General features: G+C 51.7%; 2 protein-coding genes across 2 annotated transcripts; one reads left to right on the top strand and one right to left on the bottom strand.

The window, feature by feature from the left end:
• Positions 1-362: 362 nt before the first annotated feature.
• Positions 363-12,737, top strand: ATG4D (autophagy related 4D cysteine peptidase). Its single transcript, XM_056847800.1, has 10 exons — positions 363-573; positions 3,670-3,753; positions 5,102-5,275; positions 5,969-6,302; positions 7,303-7,367; positions 7,483-7,631; positions 7,927-8,005; positions 10,163-10,239; positions 10,872-10,991; positions 12,555-12,737. Exons 1-10 carry the CDS (start codon positions 378-380, stop codon positions 12,735-12,737), a joined length of 1,461 nt encoding a protein of 486 aa, XP_056703778.1. The 5' UTR covers positions 363-377.
• A 2,847-nt stretch (positions 12,738-15,584) lies between these two features.
• Positions 15,585-18,047, bottom strand: LOC130476378 (galactosylceramide sulfotransferase-like). Its single transcript, XM_056848312.1, has 2 exons — positions 17,944-18,047; positions 15,585-16,737 (listed from the first exon to the last, which is right to left on the bottom strand). The coding sequence occupies exons 1-2, from the start codon at positions 18,045-18,047 to the stop codon at positions 15,585-15,587; spliced, it is 1,257 nt and encodes a 418-aa protein (XP_056704290.1).
• Between the last annotated feature and the right edge of the window lie 1,951 nt (positions 18,048-19,998).

Here is a 19,998-nt window from a genome sequence, read left to right as displayed (position 1 = left end):
GCTCACGGCCTGAGTTTGATCCCGGTGGAAGTCGGTTTCAGGTAGCCGGCTCAAGGTTGACTCAGCCTTCCATCCTTCCGAGTTCGGTAAAAGGAGTACCCAGCTTGCTGGGGGTCAAGGGAAGACGACTGGGGAAGGCACTGGCAAACCACCCGCAAAGTCTGTTTAGGAAATGTCGGGATGTGATGTCACCCCATGGGTCAAGAATGACCCGGTGCTTGCACAGGGGGCGACCTTTACCTTTTACAGTTGCTTTGCCAGAGAGAGACTCATTCTTGCCTTTGCAGGTTCTGCAGTTCTGCTTCCTCGGCAATGCCCCCAGAGGTCTCACCCTGTTCGCCAGCGAGGACGCAGCCTGTACCGGTCCCAGATGTTAAATGAATTCTGTGTCGCCTGCTTCAGTACAATACCTGAATCACGATGAGCTGCCCCACGCCGACGGACAGCAGCTCTTTAGCGCCCGGGCCGGCAGCAGCCATGTGGGGGGCTCTGCCCACGGCCAGCACAGCGAGCTGGACGAAGTGGACAAGATTAAGTGTAAAGTCCTTTCTGTCTGGAACAAAGTGAAGTATGGTGAGTAGGCGCCACACGGGGATTGATGGGGAAGTGTCAGTGAGGGCACCCAGTCGGGCCCCGGATGAGCAAGCTCCGTGTTCTCCCCCCCCCCCCCATTCCCGGCCGTCCCAGGGGATCCTCCGGGCGCAGTCACAGGGGAGGGGAGGGGGTCCTCTCAGCGAGAGCGGGGAGACAGGGCGGTGGAGCCGGTCCCAATCTCCCCTCAGGAGTCGGCTGCCTCTACCTTCCGATCCGTGGCAGTCCCGGAGGACCTCCCAGAAGGCGTCGCACGACGGTGGGGGGAGGCTCTTCAGCGGGAGCAGGGAGATAAGTCTCTCCCATCCCAGGTTATGGACGGGAATGGTGCCCACAAGGATAAACACTACGTCCCCAAACGGGGACGGCATTTCCAAAACGGGGCATTTCGAGTTCGTGAAGACCTTGCACCTAGCAAGAAAGCAGTTCTGGTGGCCGGGAATGCGCCAGGACATCGATGTGTTCATTAAATCCTGTCCCGTATGTGCAACGAGCAAGCGCTTAATGGGGAAGTCTCCTGGATTGTTAAAACCCCTAGAGACCCCAGAAGCACCCTGGTGGGTAATCGGGATGGATCTCATAACCGACCTCCCATCTAGCCAGGGGAAGACGGTTCTGTGGGTGATCACGGATCTCTTCTTGAAACAAGTTCATCTCGTTCCGTGCGACGGAATGCCTTCTGCACACAAACTGTCTCGCTTGTTTGTGCACCAGGTCTTCAGATTACACGGCTTCCCACGGAAGGTCGTGAGTGACAGGGGGTCCGTTTTCGTGTCTAAGTTTTGGAAAGCGTTTTTGGGACTTGTGGGTGTGCAGCAGGGCTTGTCTTCGGCCTATTACCCACAGACAGATGGGCAGACCGAAAGGGTTAACGCCATAGTTGAATGTTACATGCGCTGTTTTGTGAATTACCACCAGGACAATTGGGTCGACCTGCTGCCTTTGGCGGAATACGTCTATAATAATTTGGTACACTCTGCTACTGGTATAAGCCCGTTCAAAGCGGTCTACGGATTGGAATTCGGGCCTTTGGGGGCCGTACCCCTCCCGCTGGGCGGCGACCCCCCCGAGGTGTCAGTGTGGGCCAACACAGTGAGGAACACTTGGCCCTGGCTTATAAAAAATTTGGAGCAGGCAAAGGAGAGATACAAGGCGCAGGCAGACAAACACAGGGCGCCCCAATGGGAATTAAAGGTCGGAGGGAAGGTTTACCTCTCCACCAAAAATTTCAGGTCTTTACGTCCGTGCAAGAAACTGAGTCAAAAATTTGTGGGGCCGTTCCCCATCTTCCGGGTTATCAATGAGGTTACTGTGGAGTTAGAACTGCCGAAAACCTTACAGTGGGTGCACTTAGTATTCCATGTGAGTCTGTTAAAACCCTTTATACCAGCACCGGAATGGCACCCTGAACCCGCAGCTGCGACCCCAATTATGGTGCAAGGGGAACAGCACTTTGAGATCTCCAAGGTGTTAGATTCTCGGGTGCGAAGGGGCCAGCTGGAGTATCTCGTACACCTGAACTCCAGCCACGATGAATGGGTGTCCGCTATGCACGTAAAGGCCCCCACCCTGGTGGCAGAATTTCATCGGCACTACCCCGCCAAACCGAGAAAACCCGAGGAGGGGTCTTTGGGGAGGCGGAGTGTCAGCGAGGGCACCCAGTCGGGCCCCGGATGAGCAAGCTCCATGTTCTTCCCCCCCCCTCCTGGTCTTGTGGGAAAGTTCTCTTCAGTTTGGGAAGAAGGGACGAAGGCCGGAGGCAGTAACACTTCCACTTCAAAGCCTTCCTATTGTAAATCAACTATCTGTTCTCAGGGTGGCAATTCTGCCAGAACCATGGCACCTCCAGAAGCTTGAAAGAAACCTGATGTTTTGCATTTCAAAGATTACGTGTAATCAGTTCTAGTGTGTTCTCTATATAGATAGCCTGTATCGTCCCCATCGGCATTCTGACCTTAAGTTTGTATAGATGTACTGACCCGTTTGCTTTCTTAATAAAACTTTTAAACTCTCTGCAACGTCTGGAGTGGAGTTTACTGTTGCTGAAATGCAACGAGGTACTGAAGTCTGACAGGAAGCTAGCGCCTCCTTCTCAGCCTTTATTTTTATTTGTGTGGTGTAGTGGTTAAGAGCAGTGGTTTGGAGCAGTGGAGTCTTATCTGGAGAACCGGGTTTGATTCCCCACTCCTCCATATGAGCGGTGGAGGCTGATCTAGTGACCTGGATTTGTTTCCCCACTCCTACGCATAAAAGCCAGCTGGATGACCTTGGGCTAGTCACAGCTCTCTTAGCCCCCCCTACCTCACAGGGTGTCTGTTGTGGGGAGGGGAAGGGAAGGTAATCGCAAGCTGGTTTGATTCTCCCTTACGTGGTAAAGAAAGTTGGCATATAAAAACCAACTCCTCCTCAATTTTAACCACTTTCCTAGTGGTTCAAGACACCTAACAGCGATAGTTTGAAACATTTCCATTTAAAATCAGAATAAAATAAATCCCAGCTCTCTCCCTCACTCCACCCTTAAAAATTGGTTGCCATTCACCCTCCCCCCCCAAAAAAAACTACCTCCCCCACACACACCCAGTGACCCCTACTCCATGCCCAGAAGATGGCCAAGGTGCCCTCCCACTCATCATCTGCCTAAGGTCACAGAATCAGCATTGCTGACAGATGGCCACCTAGCCTCTGCTTAAAAACCTCCAGGGAAGGAGTGTTTCACCACCTCCCGAGGAAGCCTGTTCCACTGAGGAACCGCTCTGTCAGAAAGTTCTTCCTGATGTCTAGGCGGAAACTCTTTCGATTTGATTTCAACCCGTTGGTTCTGGTCCGACCTTCTGGGGCATCAGAAAATAACTTGTCACCCTCCTCTCTATGACAGCTCTTCAAGAAATATGTCACCATATTTCTGTGGGGTACTGTGGGGGTGGAGGGAAGACACAGTTTCGGACACTAGGAACTGCTCGGGCCTTCACCCCAGCTTCCACAAAGAGAGCAGAAACCCATCTTTGTAAGCCTGAAATGTCACTTACTGGTTTGTAATCAACACTGGACCTTTATTTTTTTACTCCTTTCCTCCTCTAGGTTGGACAGTCAAGAGCAAAACCAATTTCAGCAAGCTCTCCCCGGTCTACCTCTTTGGCTACATTTACCATTTTGAACGAGAGGGTGAGTAGCGTAGATTTCTGCTAGCAGGTTTTGTTTCCAGGGCTATTACCCCACATGATTAAGTACACGAAGGTCAAGAAAAAATAAACACCCAGGGCTAACATCTAATAACACATATAAGGCCCAGCAAAAGCCTACCAAATCAACATGCTCATGTAACACAATTAGACATAAAATCAGGCAATTTGACTCTGACCATACGTGTGTTGGCTATACAGCCTTCCTTAGTGGTCTAAACAATCACCAGTCCAGACTACAAAATATATACATAAATTTTGAAAATTCTTTATGACTATTATGTGCATTGTGTTTGTAGTTCGGACTGGATCATTTAAAATATCCTTCAAACCGAATGCAATTCAGCTGTCGTTATCCGGTCTTTTATTCGGCTTTTTGCCAACTTCTTTGGTTATCTGTTGTTTCTGGGCTGAAGTTTTTTCCTCCCTTTCTGTTTGCGTTAAATAAACATACATACATAGACCTTTATTGGCATAATGACCGCATTACAACATGCATTCATACAGACACTTTAAAGAAAGAAATCATGTTCCATCGTCAAATGACCATTTGTTACAATCAGTATACAACTAACATTAAAAAAACTCTCCTTCTCATATGACAAGCTGATAATACCATCTATACCAGGGGTGTTGAGTTAATTCATTACGAGGGCTGGATACGACGCAAATATTGCTTGGCCGGGCCATGCGTACCATAAAATTTAATGCCAGGAACCAGAGATCTAAACTTTATAGAAGACCCAGTCCAAGCCAATTAATGATATGATATTTTACTTAAAATTAAAACATGCTTAAAACAATAACACTCTTACAGTATTTTCTTTTACTCAACAGTCTTTGATCATTTTCACCTCGGGACTGGGGGGGGGCTGCCTCGGCTGGCTCATGGGCTGGGTAAGAGCTCTCAAGGGGCCGGATCCGGCCCCTGGGCCTTATGTTTGACACCCCTGATCTAGACAGTCTCAGTCTCTCTCTCTCTCGCCCTCTCTCCCTCCCTCCCTCCCTCCCCCCCCTCTCCCCCCCTGCCCCCTCTCTCTCTCTATAACAATTGCAAGAAATTCAGTGACATGGTCAGTGAACTTCCGGGGTTTTATCCATCAATAAGAATTTAATACTCTTGTCTACTGAGTTTTTTGGGACTCTTCCGTGGGGATTAATTAGTTGTGAACGCTGTTGGGTAAAAAATGGACAGCTCAAGAGGATATGGTGGACTGAGTCTGGTTCTTTTAGATGACAACTGCAGAGCCTTATCTCGCATGGCACTTCCTTATATCTGGCGCTAAATAAACCAACACAACACTTGACATGGTTCCAATTCTCCCTCGCAGAGGACGTGGAGCGTTTCCAGAAGGACTTTGCGTCCCGCGTCTGGCTGACCTACCGGAGGGAGTTTCAGCAGCTGGAGGGCACGACGTGGACTACGGACTGCGGCTGGGGCTGCATGCTGCGGAGTGGGCAGATGCTGCTGGCCCAGGGACTCCTCGTCCATTTCCTTGGCAGAGGTGAGAGGGTGCCGCAGAGAAGCGGCGGCGGGGGAGGGGCAAGGCCCTGTTTTGCCTCTCTGCTCCCTTTCAGAGTAGGCGTGCATCATGACTGGTATCCATTTTGACTAGTAGCCACGGATAGCCCTCTCCTCCATGAACATGTCCATTCCCCTCTTCAAGCCTTCCAAGCTGGCAGCCATCACCCCATCCTGGGGCAGGGAGTTCATCAATTTAACGATGCATTGTGTGAAGAAATGCTTCCTTTTATATTTTGAATCTCTCACCCTCCAGCTTCAGCAGATGACCCCGGGTTCTGGTATTATGCTCCTCTTTCTTCTGAGGCTGCATCTGTTGGCAGAGTATCTAAGTACGCAGTGAAGAGTCAGCCTCACTGATTAAAGATAAAGTTGCCTTTATTGAAGGAACTACATTTTAGGATAGGAAAGCTGAGAGACGGAGCCTCTAGCTGTCTGTCTAGCTAAGGAGGGAGAGAGAGTGTGGAAAGACTTCCGAGAAGGAGGAGGAAATTGTCCCCTAAGAACATCAGTCTAAGGACAGACGAGTGAAAAAAGGGTGGAAAGGTCTCTAACCTTTCAGCCCTAACTAGCTGACCACTTACCCGCCTCCTGCTGGGTCTTCTTCTCAGTTCCTTTGCACGCTAGACATTGCAACTCTTCCAGCAGCATCTTGGTCTTGTGTTGTGCTTTTCAGACTGGACCTGGTCAGATGCCTTACTCGTCAACCAGTTGGCTGAGACGGAACCTGGGAAAAGTTCCTCTTCATCCCGCCCCGGCACTGCCCTCCTGCCTCAGACGCCTCCCCTCCCAGCTCATAGGGGCAGGGCCCCCTCAGACCCCCAGAGCCCCCCGCGCCCCTGCAGCCCCGACGAACGGGAGAAGGAGCGCCGTCACCGCAAGATCATCTCGTGGTTCGCGGATCGGCCAGAAGCACCTTTTGGGATCCACCATCTCGTTGACCTCGGGCGCAGTTCGGGGAAGAAAGCCGGGGACTGGTACGGGCCTTCTATCACAGCCCACATTGTGAGGTGAGAGGGTGCCTGGTGCAGAAAGGAGTCGGGTGTCTCAGGAAAGAAGGAGAGATTTTACTCGGCATTCCTTTAGGAATGTCCTATGAGGAAAGGTTGCTTTGCCTTGAGAGGAGAAGACTGAGAGGTGATCAAGTACTTGAAGGGCTGTCATACAGAGGAGGGTGCCAAATTGTTTTCTGTTGTCCCAGAAGGCCGGACCAGAACCAACAGGTTGAAATCAATTCAAAAGAGTTTCCGTCTAGACAGGCAGAACTTTCTAACAGTTAGAGCGGTTCCTCAGTGGAACAGGCTTCCTCGGGAGGTGGTGAGCTCTCCTTCCCTGGAGGTTTTTAAGGAGAGGCTAGATGGCCATCTGTCAGCAATGCTGATTCTATGACCTTAGGCAGTTCATGAGCGGGAGGAGGGCATCTTGGCCATCTTCTGGGCATGGAGTAGGGGTCACTGGGTGTGTGTGTGTGAGGGGGGAGGTAGTTGTGAATTTCCTGCATTGTGCAGGGGGTTGGACTAGATGACCCTGGTGGTCCCTTCCAACTCTATGATTCTAGGAGGAAAGAGGGCAGAGATGTAGCATCAGCTCTGTTTAGGGGACTTCTTTTGAAGTATTTTACCTTCTCAATTGGTGTATGTTTGACAGGGAGCACCCTGGTTGCTTTTGAGCACAGGTTAGGCCAAGGAGCCGTGCCCAGGGGGTTGTGTCATTGTGGTCTTCCTTAATATAGCCTGCTGCCCAAACTGCGCATGCCAGACGACTCACCTTGATTCCTTTGGGGGAGAAAGCTGGAAATTAAAAAAAAAATCCCCTCAACAAACAGGTCCCTCTTCTCTCTACAACGGTTCCAGAAAGAGAGCCTCTCTCCCCAGTCTTCTGATACCACGAAGCAGGAGACCAACTTTTCTCTTTCATGCGGATTCAGGGCCCTTGACTGAAGAGTGGTCTAGGGGGCGAAGCAGGTAAGGCTGCCCCCCCAGTGAAACCTGTCCCCTCTTGCCCTTGCAGGAAAGCCGTGGATTGCTGTTCGGAAGCGGGAAGCCTGGCTGTGTACGTGTCTCAGGACTGCACAGGTAAAAGGAACGGTTGGGCTGGCCGGACTGTGGCTCATGAAGCACCTGGGGCTGTCATGTGGGTGGCATCAGGCTGCCTTCCCTAGGGGAGACAATCACATTGCCTTTTCATCAGTGTACAAAGGGGACGTGGAGAACCTGGCCAGCAGGAACCAAGGGAGGGCAGCGTGGGACTCCTGCGCAGAGTGGAGCGCGGTCATCATCCTGGTGCCCATGCGCTTGGGCGGGGAGAACCTCAACCCTGCCTACGTGGACTGTGTTAAGGTAATTGGGCACACCGTGGGATTTCATGGTAGAGAACCAGCATGGTGTAGCCGTTAAGAGCACCAGACTCCTAATCTGGAGAACCGGGTTCGATTCCCCACTCCTTCATGCGAAGCCTGCTGGGTGACCTTGGGCCAGTCACAGTTCTCTCCGAACTCTCTCAGCCCCACCCACCTCACAGGGTGTCTGTTGTGGGGAGGGGAAGGGAAGGCGATTGTAAGCCGCTTTGATTCTTCCTTAAGTGGTAGGGAAAGTCGGCATATAAGAACCAACCCTTCTTCTTCTTGTCACACAGGAGCTTCTGAGGCTGGATTCCTGCATCGGGATCATTGGCGGAAAACCCAGGCACTCTCTGTACTTCGTCGGATATCAAGGTACTAACCCCCCCCAGGCAACAGACCTGATAGTTGACCCGGAAATCTCTGATCTCCCCCTCTCCACCCCTCTCCCTAGTGTTGGGGAGTAACTTTCCGCCACCAGCCTTTTCACCTGAGTTTTCTCTCCAGTAGTGAGAGCCAATGTGATGTAGTGGTTAAGTAGCAGCTGACTCAAATCTGGAGCTCCAGGTTTGATTCCCTACTCCTCCACGTGAGTGGGGGACTCTTAATCTGGTGAACCAGGTTTGACTCCCCACTCAGACACATGAAGCCTGCTGGGCGACCTTGGGCCAGTCAGTTCTCTCCGAACTCTCCCAGCCCCACCTACCTCGCAAGGTGTCTGTTGCGGAGGAAGGGAGGGCAATTGTAAGCCGCTTTGGGGGTCCTTAGAAAAACTCGGCATATAAAAACCAACTCTCCTCCTCCTCCTCCTTCTAAACGTTAAATAGCTCGGGGGACATGATGGAATCCTGAGGAACCCCATAACGTAAAGGCAGTGGAGCTGAGCAGTTGTCCCCCCATCCCTTCCCTCTGAAATTGGCCAGCCAGGTCAGAGCAGAACTGCCAAATAGCAGGGTCTTCCCCCAACCCACTCAGCCGCTCCAGAAGGGTCCCACAACTGATGGAACTGAAGTACAACCTAGAGTTCCAGGAGAACCCACAGGGACACATTCCCCCCCCCCCATCCCTGTTGCGGTGATGATCATTAGTCGGGGCGAGCAAGGCCATTTCTGTCCCAGACCTGGGCCTGGTTGTGGCCTGGGAAGAGATAATCTACCTCCTCTAAGACTGCCGGGAGCTGCCTGGCCCCAGCCTGCTTGAGCACCCTGCCTAAGAATAGAAGGTTGGCCGCCTGGTAGGAGGTATTTAGGGGTATAGCCTTAATCCATTTTGGGAAATCCGTATTAAAGTTAAGTTATTCTGAAACTTGGAACAAGTGGGCCATTTCAGACTGGACAAAGTTTTCTCATCAAGGGGAAAAATCTGTTTGGAGTTTTGTTTTGAACTCAGATACTTTTGTAATACATTCGGAGTCTTATTTTCTGATTCCATAAGAAACCGCTTTGGCCCTGGTGTATGTGCAATACTGTGTTTAACCTGCTTTCAACAGTGAAATTAGCCTGGAAGAACTTCATTCTTTGTTGATTTCATAAAAACACACAATCTGCCAATGTTTAGCATCAAATGTCCTAGGAAGAAGCAGGATAGCAGGTGGTTCCCTTGTGATAGTGATGATATTGTGGCTGAGAAAGGTAATGATTAGAGTGTCGGATGAGTATCTGATAAATGGGGCTTCATAAAGCTCATTGGGTGACCTCGAGCCAGGCTGTCTCTGCCTCATAAGAACAGAAGAAAGTTGGATCAGACCCAGGCGCATCAAGTCCAGCAATCTGTTCACACAGAGGCCAACCAGGTGCCTGTAGGAAGCCCACAAACAAGACGGCTGCAGCAGCATCCTGCCTGTGTTCCACAGCACCTAATATAATTATATATAATTACAATAAGAACACAAGAAAAGCCCTGCTGGCCCATCAAGTCCAGCAGTCTGTTCATACAGTAGCCAGCCAGGTGCCTCCAGGAAGCCCCCAAACAAGACAACTGCAGCAGTATTATCCTGCCTGTGCTCCACAGCACCTAATATAATAGGCATGCTCCTCTGATCCTAGAGAGAAAAGGTGTGCATCATGACTAGTATCCATTTTGGCTAGTAGACATGGATAGCCCTCTCCTCCACGAACATGTCCACTCCCCTCTTAAAGCCTTCCAAGTTGGCAGGCATCACCACATCCTGGGGCAGGGAGTTCCGCAATTTAACTATGCATTGTGTGAAGAAATACTTCCTTTTATCTGTTTTCAATCTCTCTGTTTGAATCATAACAGCCTAGCCTACCTGTTGTGAGGGTAAGAAGGGGGAGGGAGAGCCATCTGCATTGTGTCCATCTTCTTAGAGGAAGGCTGGGGTAAAAATGCACCCGGTAGAAGAGCTGGCCTTGTCTGAGCGGGCATTGATTTTTGCACCATATTAAGTGAGATCGCCACTTAAAATTTCCCCCATCCCAGTTTGTCGTGGGGATGACTGGAGCCTAGAACAGTGTGTACAGGCATCCGTAGGACTGGCCAGGTCCCCTGACCTCTGTCTTCCTTGTCTTCCAGATGACTTCCTCCTTTACCTGGACCCTCACTACTGCCAGCCCTTTGTGGACACCACCCAGGAGGACTTCCTCTTGGAGGTGAGCTTCTCCAACATCTCCTTAAGCTTCAGGATTGTAGAGGGTGCCGTGGTTTCGCCTCTGTGACAGTTGACCTTGTTTTGAACTGCCGTAGCATTTCACCCACTAAGTTTAGATATTAGAAAGAATTTTCTAAAGGTTAGAGCGGTTCCTCTGTGGAACAGGCTTCCTCGGGAGGTGGTGAGCTCTCCTTCCCTGGAGGTTTTTCAGTCATTTTCTAACAAGAAAAAAGGTAAAGGTCTTTTACCAACCTTGAGCTGGCAAGCGATCTGGGTCCTCATTTTACCGACCTTGGAAGAATGGAAGGCTGAGTCAACCCTTGAGCCGGCTCTACCTGGAACCAACTTTCGTCGCGATCGAACTCAGATCGTGAGCAGAGCTTGGACTGCAGTACTGCAGCTGACCACTCTGCACCACAGGGCGCAGAAATCTGTAAAATATCTGAATTGCTAATTGCTGGTGCTTTCTTTTGAAAGTGTTTATTGGCTAATAATATTAACTAGTTGAATGAGCCAGAGGGTTGTTATTTCTTTGTAGCTTCATTCAACATGCGAGCATTTGTGTTTTGCACACTGGTGCCTGGGTGCCTTTTGTGGTCGCATCACCCACTCCCCCTTTGCCTCTCTCCCTAGTCCTTCCACTGCAACTTCCCCCGGAAAACGGCATTCAGCAAGATGGATCCCAGCTGCACCATTGGTTTCTACGCCCGTCACAGCGGCGAGTTTGAGCGGCTGTGTTCGAAGCTGATCCAGGTGAGGCATTCCCAGCAGTCCGCGTTTTCCCGAAGGTGTTCTGTCGGCAGGCTGAATTAGGCCGATTGTATGCGGCCGGCTTCAAGTTAATGTGTGGATTTAAATCAGCTACACACTTTTGGGGTGTGTGGGGGAGGACTGTGTTTTGCAGAATTCCAGTTTTCATTTTGGAAATTTGAGTCAAGAGTTTGGGGGAAAGAAGATTAGTCTTCGTTTAAACCGGGGTCTCCGGCCTTTTTGAGCTTTTGGAATTCTGGCATGGTGGGGTGAGCGCAGCCCCAAAATGGCTGCCAGAGGAGGTGGAGCCAGCCACAAAATGGCTGCCGTAGCTTACCTCCACTCACACGGTGGAGATGTGGGTGTTGCGGTGGCAGCTGCTGCCAAACCAGTATTTTAAAAAATCTGCACCGCCAGTCAAATCTCCGGTGGTTAATCAGAAGCCTTGGTGGGCACCATGGCGCCCTTAGCCACCATGTTGGTGACCCCTGCTCTCCTTTTTAAAAAAAATCACTGATCAGTCCATTAAATGCTGTGTCTCCTTATCCCCCTGAGCCCCATGGTGCAGAGCGGTAAGCTGCAGTACTGCAGTCCAAGCTCTGCTCATGACCTGAGTTCGATCCCGACAGAAGTTGGTTCCAGGTAGAGCCAGCTCAAGGGTTGACTCAGCCTTCCATCCTTCCAAGGTCGGTAAAATGAGGACCCAGCTTGCTGGGGGTAAAGGGAAGACGACTGGGGAAGGCACTGGCAAACCACCCCGTAAACAAAGTCTTCCTAGGAAACGTCAGGATGTGACCGTCACCCCATGGGTCAAGAATGACCAGGTGCTTGCACAGGGGACCTTTAACTCCTTACCCCACGACTGATAACGTTACTCCAAAGCCTTTAGGGAGGCATCTTGTCAATACCTTTTGGAAGTTTCAAGGGTGCGCCTACCAGCTGCTCTCACCTGCGTGCTTGTTGGTCCTCTCAAAGACAACCTCCTCATCTTCTGTGTTCCAGTGCAAGGAGTACTTGGCACCTTGGAAAGAAGGCGGTTAAGGGGAGACATAAGAGGCCTATAACATTATGCGTGGTATGGAGAGAGTGGACTGGGAGAAGTTTTTCTCCCTCTCTCATAACACTAGAACGTGGGGGTCATCTGCTGAAGCTGGAGGGTGAGAGATTCAAAGCAGACAAAAGGAACTCTTTCTTCACACAACACATAGTTAAATGGTGGAACTTCCTGCCTCAGGATATGGGGATGGCTGCCAACTTGGAAGGGTTTAAGAGGGGAGTAGACATGTTCATGGAGGAGAGGTATTCATGTCTACTGGTCAAAATGGATACCAGTCATGATGCATACCTATTCTCTCCAGGATCAGAGGAGCATGCCTATTACATTAGGTGCTGTGGAACACAGGCAGGACAATGCTGCTGCAGTCATCTTGTTTGTGGGCTTCCTAGAGGCACCTGGTTGGCCACGGTGTGAACAGACTGCTGGACTTGATCTGATCCAGCAGGGCTTTTCTTATGTTCTTAATTAACTTGGTTGTACCCATCCGTCCTTTCCTTTGCCCACTCCAGGTCCTGAACTCCGCATCCGTCAAAGAGAGGTACCCCATGTTCTCAGTCGTGGAGGGCTGTTCCCAGGCGTACGGCTTGGATGAACAGGGCTCCCATTTCTCCCAGCAGACGAAGCAAACCCAGCGTTGCACCAAGCGGGAGAGGGCGAAAAAGCCCACCGCGGAGGAGTTTGTCGTCTTATGATCGCTGGCCGGGCAGCCTCAACACCCCTGAACTTATTTATTCTTATTTATGTAGAGCATTTGGGCCGGCTCCGTCCCTTTTTGCAGCTGAGAATGTGACTCCCGAGTCCTCCCTAGAGGCGACTCTGCTGCTCTAACCTCGTCATGCTGCGAGGGAGGGGGTCTTAGTGGCCAAAGGTGGGCCATGGCTAAGGGGGTGGGGAGTCAACACACTGGAATCCTAAGCACTGAAATTGAGAGGGCATGTTGAGAAAAGGGGCATGTTAAGATTGGGAAATGAGGACTATTGAGGAGTCAAGTGAAGACTTCTGGTAGGATGGTTGTGAGTTTGGTTTATAAAAAATACGCCTGTCTATTTTGCTGACACTCCATTCCTCAACCTGCCTTCGAGCCAACCCTTGGGTTTGCTGCTGTCATCTCAGAGTGAGGACTCTTTGCTGTCCTTCCTCTGCTTTCCCTGCTGTCCTTCCTCTGCTTTCCCTTCTCCCCGTCAACACTGGATTTGCTTTTCTAGGCTCTCGGGCGAGAGGTCACTTGTCCTCTGTACTGGGCAGGGGAGGATCTGTAATCACTTAACTGAGGGAAGGAGAGCTTGCGGCTGATGGTGCTTTGACCCTGCAGCTCAGGTTGATCTCCCTGGAATGAAGGGGGATCTTTTCCCTTTCCCTGCAAATCATCACTATTCCCAAAGCGCCGTTCTTCTCTTGCGTCGTCAATTCGTCCTGTCACAGTCAAAAGTGTAAGCTACAGTAGTCCCCTGCGCAGACCCCCTCGGAGCGTTGACTGAACACGCAAGGAGGGAGGTAGAGGGGGTGTGGGCACGTTGGGCCCCGCCTCGACAGGATTGGCTAGCCCCCTGCGCAGTGTGAATGCATGGCGACCGTGTCCACGCATACGCTCCACCCCCATGCTTAGGGATGTCGAATACTGCTGTGTATGGGGAGGCGGTGTCGGTGAGGTCACTTCCTCCAGCCGTAGGCAGTGGGTTCACAAGCTGGTGATCGTGGGGGGAGTTGTGTGTTCAGTCGACACGTGGAGGGTTCCCATGCAGAGGGCGAGTGACATCTGGGAACCTGAGGAAGGCAGGCTTGTGCAACTTGAGGGCTGCTGCCTGCCTCTTCGGCCTGGACTTTGCTGACCACCGGTTATGGGAAGCCAGACTCGCTCTGTGGATTCACTGTGCGGATGACAACTCAGAAAACTTGCTGTAAAGAGGACACTCTTCTCCCATCTCCTTCAGAGACAACAGTGCCTCCTTCTGGATGCATCTTGGTTAATAAATGATCAGTTTGGCACATCGTTGTGTCGTTGTGTGTTTACCTGGGATTGCCGTACAGTTTTTGGCCTGAGAGGGATCTTCTACAAGTCTGGGTTTTTCCATTTACAAATGGTTTCAAGCTCTGGAATTGTGACAAATGTGTAAAAACTTTCTCAACTGCTGATGGTCCTACAAGTAAGGATAGAAGAAAAAAAAGGGGAATAGAACCCAACCTAGAAAACAGAAGTTGGGTGCCCAAGGTTGGGTGGGATGAAAAAATATATAATTAGAAATATATAATTTATTAGAAGCGCTATGTCAAGATTAAAATTATTTTTAAAAACGTTAAGACCGCACAATAGCATTTCCTAAAGTGGATATCTGTCACCACATGCCAAACGTGTTTCGGCCTTTATGGCCTTCCGTAGTGGTCTATTTGAAACCCATATAAAACATACAAACATATTGCAAATATATTTACATATACAGGCAATATACAACAGACCAGGCATGTAGTAGGTGGTCTATATTGCCAATTACACCAACATCTGGTAAGATTGTTAAAGTTTTTATGCCGGGCTGTATGTGTCTCCCACATAAGCTGTGTGCCAGTACCAACCTAGTCAAACAATGAACATACAACCTGAGTAGGCAATACTGACTGATTCAGTATAAGGCAGCTTCATCTGTTCACGTGACATTTGTTTTTGGCCTTTCCACACAACCTGCTCTCCAGGGTGCTGCAACAAACAGGAAAAGAAGAGAGGTGGGTGCGGAGCCCCACATCCCTTTAACCTTGTCGTAAAGTTCTTGGAGGGGCAGCCGGTATCTCTCCTGCTCCTCAGGTTGGCCGATGGCAGCTGAGAGATCTTGGCTGCCCCTCCCAAGAACTGAGAGATCCTGGCTGCCCCTCCAAGCCTCCGCTGACTCCCGTGGCCACCTTGAAAACGTTTCCATGCACTCGCGGGCGTGAGAAGTCGTGACTCCGTTTTGATTCCTGGAAGGATCTTTTCCCCTTACAATAAATGAGCAAAGAGACTTGTTGATTTTGCTCTCTAACCACAAAGCCCCCGTGTAACCCCAACTGCTAGGAGAGACCTCTGAAGTCAAGGGGATAGAGCAGGGATCCCCAGTTGTTTTGAGCCTGCGGGGCCCCTGTGGAGCCACAAAATGTCTGCTGCAGTAGGGTTGCCAGGTCCCTCTTCGCCACCGACGGGAGGTTTTGAGGGCGGAGCCTCAGGATGGCAGAGTTTGGGGAGGGGAGGGGCTTCAATGCCATAGAGTCCAATTGCCAAAGCGGCCATTTTCTCCAGGGGAACTGATCTTTATCGGCTGGAGATCAGTCGTAATAGCAGGAGATCTCCAGCTAGTACCTGGAGGTTGGCAAAGCCAGCCACATAATGACTGCCACAGCTTATCTTCAGTCTCACAGTGTGGATCCTTGTGTTGTGGTGGCAGCCGCTGCCAAAGCAATTTTTTTTTTAGAAAACTGGGGAGCCAATGGGGCAAAAGCCCCACCTGATCCATGTTAGGGAGAGAGGAACGAGGATTGGACTTCAGATCCCTCAAGCGGCTGTTTCCACTCCGCTTTCACGCAGTGGGAAGGGGGCGCATGTCCCTTCCGTATTGCCTGTAATAGAGGTAAGCATGATACTGGAGTTCGGGCAGGACCATTCTGAAGCAGTCTCTGTATTGGTCAGAGGTGAGGTTCTGCCTGAGATTGTAGCCCAGGATGGTGACGCTTCCCGGCTGCCAGGGCCGCAGCTCGTCCGCCATGACCTCCGGGCCAACCGGTTCCCCGGCCAGACACTTCCCTGCGGCCTTCCGCAGCAGGGCCCGGAAGGCGGCCAACTCCCGCTTCATGCGCACGTAGCCGTAGCGCTCCACCTTGCGCCAGAAGACACTCTGGAAAAACCTATAGAGTTGCACGTCGACCCAATTCCAGGCCTGGATTTTCTGCACCAGTTCCCTGGCCATTGGCTCCTCCTCCTTGTGACGGACATTCAGCCGGACGTACATCAGCTCGTCCATGCCCAGCCCCAGCAATTCCCGCGCGAGAAGCAAGGACTCGTCGAAATGTTCCGCGATCATCACCAGCTGGAAGGTCCGGTTGAGCCGTTCCAGTTCGCTCGCCCACCGGTCGCTCGGCGCTGCTTCCTGGCTCGTGTTCAGGCCCAGGTCAAAGGTCATGGGGTTCCTGGCGAGCCCGTTGCTGACGTCCTGAGCGTTGTAGTATCGGTGGGGCGCCTCGAGGAAAGCAAGCAACGGCTTGGAGTGGTTGGACAGGGGCTGGAAGGCGGGCACAATGTTCCGATAGTAGTGGAAGACGGATTCGAAGGTCCGCGCGGGGTCGCGCAGGATGGTGAGGAAGACGGCCGGAGGGGGCACGACGGCCCGCGCTTCCCCCGCGTCCAGTCGCATGTGGCTGCACAGCAAGTTGAAACGGGCGGCCCTCGGCGGGAGGTCTTCCACAAAGTCCCTGGAGAAGTGCTCAGGGTACGCAAACTGGTAGGAGTAACGGGGAAAGGCCACAGTCAAGTTGCGCTGCTCGCCAGCGCGGAAAAGGATATTTTGCACAGTGCTGCTGCCCGTCTTGTGGGTCTTCAGAAAGACGATGTTGGGCCCCCCCTGCTTTTCCAAGCCGGCCTTTCCCGAGCCCCACGCCTTGGCGAAAGAGTGGGGGAAAGCGGTCTTCTGGTGGAGGTGGAACAGCTTTTCTCTAGGATTGCTCTTCAGTCTTTCACTGTAAGAGAAGGCCAGAGAAAGGGGAATTAACATGCGTGGCTTGGAATGGGGGGGACTTCAGAGATGGAGATTAATCGCAGTGAGGCTGCTTGTGATGGCTGTGGACTGCAGTGTACCAATCGCTTCAGAGGTCCTTGAATGGCAAACCTCCGTGCCTTACCTATTTGGGACTATAGAACTGGTACTATGCTACTTTCAGAGGGTCACTATTGGTCAGCAATAGAAGAGCTACATTGGAGTTCAATAGAACCCCAGCTATTACTAGCCTAAGGTCACTCAAGCTGGCTTCGTGTGTCAGAGTGGGGAAACAAATCCAGTTCGTCAGATTAGCCTCTGCTGCTCATGTGGAGGAGTGGGGAATCAAACCCGGTTCTCCAGATCAGAGTCCAACGCTCCAGACCACTACACCATTCTGGCTTCCATACATGCAACCCCCAACATTTCATCCAAATACGAAGAAGTTGGAGGAGAGTGTTACAGATACCCTGGACTGCCAAAAAAACAAATCAGTTTGTTATAGATCAAATCAAGCCTGAACTGACCCTAGAAGCTAAAATGACTAAACTGAGGTTATCGTATTTTGGTCACATTATGAGAAGACAAGAGTCACTAGAAAAGACAGTCATGCTAGGAAAAGTGGAGGGCAGCAGGAAAAGAGGAAGACCCAACAAGAGATGGATTGATTCAATAAAGGAAGCCACAGCCCTCAATTTGCAAGACCTGAGCAAGGCTGTCAAAGGTAGGACATTTTGGAGGACTTTGAGTTATAGGGTCGCCACAAGTCGGAAGCGACTTGACAGCACTTCACACACACACACACACACACACACACACACACACACACACACACACACACACACAGCCAGAAACCTATTGAAGAAGAGTGTGTTTTTATATGCTGACTTTCTCTTCCAGCTTACAATCTCCTTCCTTTCCCCTCCCCATATCAGACACCTTGTGAGGTAGGTGAGGCTGAGAGCGCTGTGACTAGCCCAAGGTCACCCAGCTGGCTTCGTGTGTAGGAGCGGGGAAACAAATCCCGATCACCAGATCAGCCTCCTCCGCTCACATGGAGGAGTGGGGAATTGAATCCGGTTCTCCAGATCAGAGGCCACCGCTCCAACCCACCGCTCTTAACCACTACACCACGCTGGCTCCCGACTTAAGACACAAACAAAAACTTCCCCCTGCCCAGATTACTCACTGCATGGCCAAGTGCCGGAGCAGCAGCAGCAAAAGGAGCAAGAGGCCAGCCACCAGCCAGGAGCGGCGCTTCCAGATGGCAAAAGGTAGCCAGAAACAGTTCATCTTAAAGCGGTTCTCTGGAGCGGCAACCCTGCAGGAAGTTGGGGAGACCGGGACAGGTGTCCCCCGGAGTCAACTGTGTCCGCCAACCCTGCAACAGTCGCCAAACAAAGCTCTTGCTTCAGCGGCTTAAGCCGCTTGGCCTTGCCTTATTTCACCTCTCTAAAGCTGCTCAGAACCGCTACAGGCCAGAAGGGGAGATGGAGGCCAAGTAAGCAGATGAAGGAACTAAAACTGCTAGGTAGACCAAAATTCGGGGGGGGGGGGGGAATAGTCTTCACTCCCATCCCACACAGCCAAGGAAGGGAGGGGCCGTGGCTCAGTGGCAGAGCATCTGCTTGGCATACAGAAGGTCCCCGGTCTCCGGTTCAATCCCCGGCATCTCCAGATAAAGCAGGGGTGGGGAACCTTTTTTCCGCCAAGGGCCATTTGGATATTTATAACATCATTCGCTGGCCATACAAAATTATCAACTTAAAAATTAGTCAACCAAGCCCCAAGCAGGCAGCTGCCCCAGATGACACACACACCCCGGCGCAGGCAAGAAGGCAGGCATCCAACCGGTGGCGCACTCGCCCACCTGGTGGCGCAGGATGGTCTGTTACACCAGCTGGGTGTAGCCGCCCAGCCGCATGCCGGAGTTGCTCCTGCTCCGCATGGTCGGAGCCGGATTCTACAGCCGGCTCCTGCTACCTCCGCCTGCAGGGGTGAAATGAGGACACACTGGCTAAGAACCCGGCCCCCCTACATCACGCATTATGGCCCTGCCCCCTTTAACCCCTCCATTCTCACCACTTCCACCCCCAGCTCTCTTGTAGTACAGAGGGAATGTTTCTCCATGGCCCAGGTGGGAAAGGGTTAACAATTTCTTGGGCGGTCCTAGCAGCTCCATAGGTAACGACTCTTCTGCAAGGGGAAAAATGGTTCCTTTTCTCGGCAAAACAAACTCACATCTGCCTTGAATAGAGGCTATTCCTGACCACGGGAGGGGGCAGATCGGCAGTCTTAGATCCTAGACATCTGCCAGGACCCATGAAGGGCCAAATGATTTTGCGGGCCTTAAACAGTCCGCGGGCCTGATGTTCCCCATCCCTGAGCTAAAGGGACTAGGCGAGTAGGTGGTGTGAAAGACCTCTGTCTTGAGACCCTGGAGAACTGCTGCCTGTCTGAGTAGACAATACTGATTTGGATGGACCGAGGGTCTGGTTCAGTATAAGGCAACTTTGTGTTCATGTGAATGTCACTATCTGTCCGTCACCCAAAATGTAGGACCACAACCCAGCAGTTTGTACAAGTGGGGGACCCGCAGGGACGCACGGGGAGAGGGGATTTCCATCCTTCCCACTGGTCCCTTTCCCAGGTTGCTCGGCGTTCACCCCCTTGCCGGCCCCCATCTTCCAACCCACCCATGTACCCGCCCCCCAGCAGTTGCTTTTCATCTCCGGTCAGCCCCTCCCTGCTTCCCAAGTTGCTGCTGGCCAACTGACTTGGGGGGGAAGGTTGGTGCTAAAAGGGGAGAGAGGAATTGGTTTTTATATGCTATCTTTCTCTACCACTTAAGGCAGAATCAAACCGGCTTACAATCGCCTTCCCCTCCCCACAGCAGACACCCTGTGAGGTAGGTGGGGTTGAGAGATTGTGACTAGCCCAAGGTCACCCTGCTGGCTTCATGTGTAGGAGTGGAGAAACCAACCTGGTTCACCAGATTAGCGTCCACTGCTCATGTGGAGGAGTGGGGAAACCAACCCGGTTCTCCAGATCCGACACCATCGCTCCAAACCACCGCTCTTAACCATTACACCATGCTGTATGGAGAGGATGTGCTTTCGGCTGTAGGACTCCCCAATGAGCTGGCCAGCAGTGGGCCTAACGGGGGGGGGGGCTTGGAGCTTTAGAGCACAGCAGGCTTGGCCCCTGCAGCTCCACCACCACTTCCCTTGGGCAAGGGTGCCTC

This window comes from Euleptes europaea, chromosome 4 (assembly GCF_029931775.1).
Source record: "Euleptes europaea isolate rEulEur1 chromosome 4, rEulEur1.hap1, whole genome shotgun sequence".
Lineage (NCBI taxonomy): Eukaryota > Metazoa > Chordata > Lepidosauria > Squamata > Sphaerodactylidae > Euleptes > Euleptes europaea.
This window is presented reverse-complemented; position numbering and strand designations above follow the sequence as displayed.

Excerpts from the sequence above, each read along its gene's own strand:
- ATG4D (XM_056847800.1), top strand. The coding sequence starts at position 378 with ATGAATTCTGTGTCGCCTGCTTCAGTACAATACCTGAATCACGATGAG. Across the intron at positions 6,303-7,302 it reads ATCACAGCCCACATTGTGAG|GAAAGCCGTGGATTGCTGTT; the intron begins GTGAGAGGGTGC and ends TTGCCCTTGCAG. Across the intron at positions 7,368-7,482 it reads CGTGTCTCAGGACTGCACAG|TGTACAAAGGGGACGTGGAG; the intron begins GTAAAAGGAACG and ends CCTTTTCATCAG.
- LOC130476378 (XM_056848312.1), bottom strand. The coding sequence starts at position 18,047 with ATGAACTGTTTCTGGCTACCTTTTGCCATCTGGAAGCGCCGCTCCTGG. Across the intron at positions 16,738-17,943 it reads CTCCGGCACTTGGCCATGCA|TGAAAGACTGAAGAGCAATC; the intron begins GTGAGTAATCTG and ends CTTCTCTTACAG.